The 4192-nt window shown below is 52.7% G+C and overlaps 1 protein-coding gene across 1 annotated transcript; it reads right to left on the reverse strand.

Moving 5' to 3' along the window:
- Window positions 1-972: 972 nt before the first annotated feature.
- On the reverse strand, window positions 973-1940 carry B0T26DRAFT_709362 (putative GNAT family N-acetyltransferase). The gene has a single exon (XM_060441923.1). It carries the CDS (start codon window positions 1812-1814, stop codon window positions 1302-1304), a length of 513 nt encoding a protein of 170 aa, XP_060296064.1. The 5' UTR covers window positions 1815-1940; the 3' UTR covers window positions 973-1301.
- Between the last annotated feature and the right edge of the window lie 2252 nt (window positions 1941-4192).

Here is a 4192-nt window from a genome sequence, read left to right on the forward strand (position 1 = left end):
CATGAACCTGGGTCACGGATTTCTGGATATAATCTACGAGAAGCAATTCCTCATTGCAGAAGCGATTACTCATTGCTCAAGCCTACGTAGCTCCTAATGTCAGGATGTAGCCTACTAGAACTCAGCGACGGCGAGCGCAGAATGCCACCATTTGGACGTGAAAAATCAAAGAAGGCGCAGAACTCCAGCAACGCCGTCATAGGAAGGCATCAGTGTTAGCAACTCGAACGTGCGTATCGACTCGGTGCCTGGACTGCCGTTTCAAGCCGTGGGGTGATCACCAATGGTAGCTTTGAGGAAGAAGTATGCTACACGAGGAATTAAACGTAGAAAATTATCGTCATCGTCGTTAGATCGGCAGAGGCGGGGTGGAAGAGCGATCGCGTTGAGGGTCGGGATCGAGATGCCTCCAGCTCGCCACCTCGATCTCCCGCACGCCGGAGGAAGTCACACCCGCGAGTCAGCAAACAAGCACAGGGAGTAGATTATGCAACCCGTAGGCCCTCACATGTAAAGATAGAGGCACCAGGACCAAATTTAGAGAGCATGTAATTAAAGGCGCCTGCCTCCTTCCACGCGTCAGCGAGCGGGCGACACGCGTGCTAGCACAATCAGTCACCAAAGACGCAAAGGCGGCACAGTGGGAAAAAGACAAGACAAGAAATCAATCAATGTACACAGAGCTTCTTCTCCATGGCATCACTCTTGAGCGGCGATCACAGCGAAAAAGAAAAAAGAGTAGAGTGGGTTATCAAAAATTACGGTTCCAACGGCCCCGAAGGACCATCAATAGTAGGTTGCTCCGGTGTGCAATGCAGGCCCCCTACCATGGAACAAGGAAATCTTGAGCTCCCTGCCCCGAACCAAGGTAAGTATGAGGGAAAAAAAGAGAAAGGAAGAGGAAGAGAGGGGAGGCTGCGGCTTGCTTTATAAGAAATTTACTTGGTCCGTGCACAACTGCAAAAAATGAGGGACCCACTCCTGAAAGGAATTATGGGGCGCTATTGGAGAAGTGGAAGATTTGGAGCCTTAGGGGTCAGGCACCAGGGCAGTCCTCTTGGCAAGCCGAAGGAAAGTCGGTAGACTGTTGATTACGAGAATGTCTCGCTCTCAGCTATCATCGCCAAAATGTCGGGATAAATACGTAATTATTACTCCCCGCCTCCTACTGCAAGTTGGACAAAACGGCGACATTACATGCAACGCCTCTCTCCTATTCATCCACTCTACACACCGTACTATCACAACACTGCTAGATCTAAACCAATATCTCCACTCTATAACATAAAAAAAAAAACACATCAGTTCCCCTCTCCCCGCTGCACGACCCAGGTGCGGGGCAGCTGCATGCCAAGCTCTTCGGGGGCGGACTCGACGAAGCCGTTCTGCGCGTAGAGCCTCCTGCCCGGGGGGTCGGCGAAGAGGTTGACGAAGGGCAGGCCCTCTGGGGCGACGGCCTGGATGTGCGCCAGCAGGGTCTTGAGGATGGCGTCGCCGAGCCCTTTGCGCTGGTGCGCCGTCAGCACGGCCATGTCGGCGATGTGGAAGCACCAGGCGCCATCCCCGACGATGCGGCCCATGCCGACGATTGCCGGCGCTGGCGCGGGCTGGTCATTTGACGGAGGTGGTGTGTATGTCGCGTAGCACCCGTACCAGCTGCCGCTGGCGACGGCTGCCGCCTGCGCTGCGTTCTTGGGCGTCAGCCCGCTGCCCGCTCGCAGGTTCAGGTAGTCGTCGGGGGGAGGAATCCCGATCTGCAGCGCGTAGCCTTCTGGCAGGGGCTTGGCCATGGGTGGGGCGGGTGAGGTGGACATGGTGCGTAACTGTGGGAAGAACCTTGAACTTAAAAGCTGCACTTCAAGGAGTCTAGTTTGCAACGACAGTCTTGTTTTATATTATTGATATTCACGAACGGACAAACTTCACAGCGCGCTGACCTGGTGACTCATATCTCCATTCTGACACGAAGGAGCGCTAATCATGCATCCATATGCGGGGAGTTGCGGCGACAGTGGGGCCTGTTGGTGGAAGGGCGTGTGCACAAAGTGTGCGACTTCCAAGAGTGAACATCACCGACATACAAGAAAGCCGATGGCAGAACACAATGGATCGCCTAGATCACGAGATACATGGGAAAGTTCTCTGTACTTGTGCACTGACCCCTTCTCGGTATGAATTGTATACATCCATCCGGAGACTGCCAGTCGCTTTTTAATTGCCAAACCCTCTGCTTTCTGCTGATGATGCCATTAATTATATACCTAACACAAACCCACCCACACCACCCTGCCCCAGTATACGGCAACTACCGTGCACGAAAACCCTGCGGACCGGTCTATTGGAGCCCAAAAGACTCGAAAAGACTCGATAGGCGTAAGGGAATACCCCATGTGCGGCGACGGGTGGGCTCTGTGGATGCCTGACTGGTCGGCAGGCACTGGCCTGACTGGTCGGCAGGCACTGGCCTGACTGGTCGGCAGGCACTGGAACCGGCTGGGATTGCGAGTTCCATGACGGGGAAGGAAAAAAACTCGGTCTTGTCGAGAAAGATCCTCGTAGGCTCTGTTGAGGGCCATTTTCTGCTTTGATCGTCGATGGCGGTTCAGAGGGATTCTTCCATCTTCCATTGTTCTTTCCCTTCTTCTTTTAGTTCGCCCTCATGTCTTCAGCGGCCAAACCAAACTTTCAGGAGAACCGTCAGTCGTGAATAGAGACACCTAGCTAGCTGCTTCTCTTCTTGGCGGCAGGCTAGCCAGAAGTTCTCAGTCCGCCTCTGCTGCTATCGAGGTTCGAAGTTGGCATCGGTAAGTCGCGTTTTGCAATTTTAGGGCGCGCGCGATCAAATCCATTTTCAGGCGACGTTGTTCTAGATGATGTCGACTGGGAGTACGTCCCCCTGACAAAGCTGCCTGGAATTCAAAACTCAAGATCATGGTTAGTGCAGCGCTCGCAACAATGCAAATAAAAATGCCCGGCACCCGTATTTGTATTTAATTTGCAAAGTGAGGCCATATTTGAGCTTTTCCAACATATATTTGAATTAATTGTTTTATTTACAAATATTTGACCGGCGCTGAAAAACAATATTCCGGCCCGGGTAAACCCCGGCATGGAAAAAACCTGCCAGCCGAGACGCCGAAAGCCAGCCAAAGCCATGCCGAAGCTTCAAAACAGCGCTGGCATCAATTCAATCAGGCCAAATATGAAGCCTTATTTGACTGTATTTGAGGCCCAAAATGGTGTATTTATCTGTGTAAGAGGCTCTCTCTGATTGGGTGGGTTTTATTTGACTTAATTGACGGAATTTGCCGCTCCACCAAAAAACAAGGAAATCGAGCCCTGAATGGCACCTTGAGACCGGAAAAAAGCCCTTGACCTTCAGGATCCTCATTTACTCGCCCAATTCTTCGTACACATGAGGTAATTCAGGGTTTCGTCGACCATACTATGTCTCTGTGTGCCAAGGACCAGTTTTCCCTGGCTGAATGCCCTCTCGCACTCTGTTGACATAGACGGTATTGACAACAAGTCAAAAGCCATCTTTGACAACCGGGGCCAACGCTCTCTTCTTTCCTTCCACCAAGCCAGTATATCATCCACCCGCCTGACGCTTTCGTGAAGGTATTCAGCTAGTTCATCCTTCTGGTTGGGGTCATCAGGTTCATTATGGTAGTCGTGAGTAATAAGATGACTCCCTTGACCTTCGTGAGGCGTAAGAACCGGCACCGGGAGAGGGATGACGGCGTACTCGGCCTCGTAGAGACCCCGGAATGCCCTCATCGCTTCTTCGGCCCGCCCACCGCCCAGGGACTGGGTTACCCACTTCTCCTTATGCCCTGGGTGTAGTATCATGGCCGACCAGTATGCTGGGCTCTCCTCCATCAATCCAACGTATTCTCTGAGCTTCTGAATAGCTAGGCCAATGCTTGTTCGAAGAAAGGATAGATGATCGTCGTCAAGATCAGGTGTTGAGGGCGGCGGGGAGGGTGGAGGGTTGTTTTGTAGGTCGGCAACAAGGTCGAGGGAGGGCGGCCTGATCTGGCCGGTCGGCAGGCGCCGGGGTAGGTCGATGACCGAGTCGTCGAACCGGGCAAGAAGACGACGGTTACGCTGCGACCGTTGTGATGCTTCCCTAGTAAACAACACGCCGTTGTCATCGTCGTTGTCTATGCCGAATGATAGAGGCTGTTGG

Source organism: Lasiosphaeria miniovina, assembly GCF_030549165.1.
Source record: "Lasiosphaeria miniovina strain SMH2392-1A chromosome Unknown B0T26scaffold_4, whole genome shotgun sequence".
Lineage (NCBI taxonomy): Eukaryota > Fungi > Ascomycota > Sordariomycetes > Sordariales > Lasiosphaeriaceae > Lasiosphaeria > Lasiosphaeria miniovina.

What these genes read in the sequence shown, in the direction of transcription:
- B0T26DRAFT_709362 (XM_060441923.1), bottom strand. Translation starts at nt 1,814, where the DNA reads ATGTCCACCTCACCCGCCCCACCCATGGCCAAGCCCCTGCCAGAAGGC.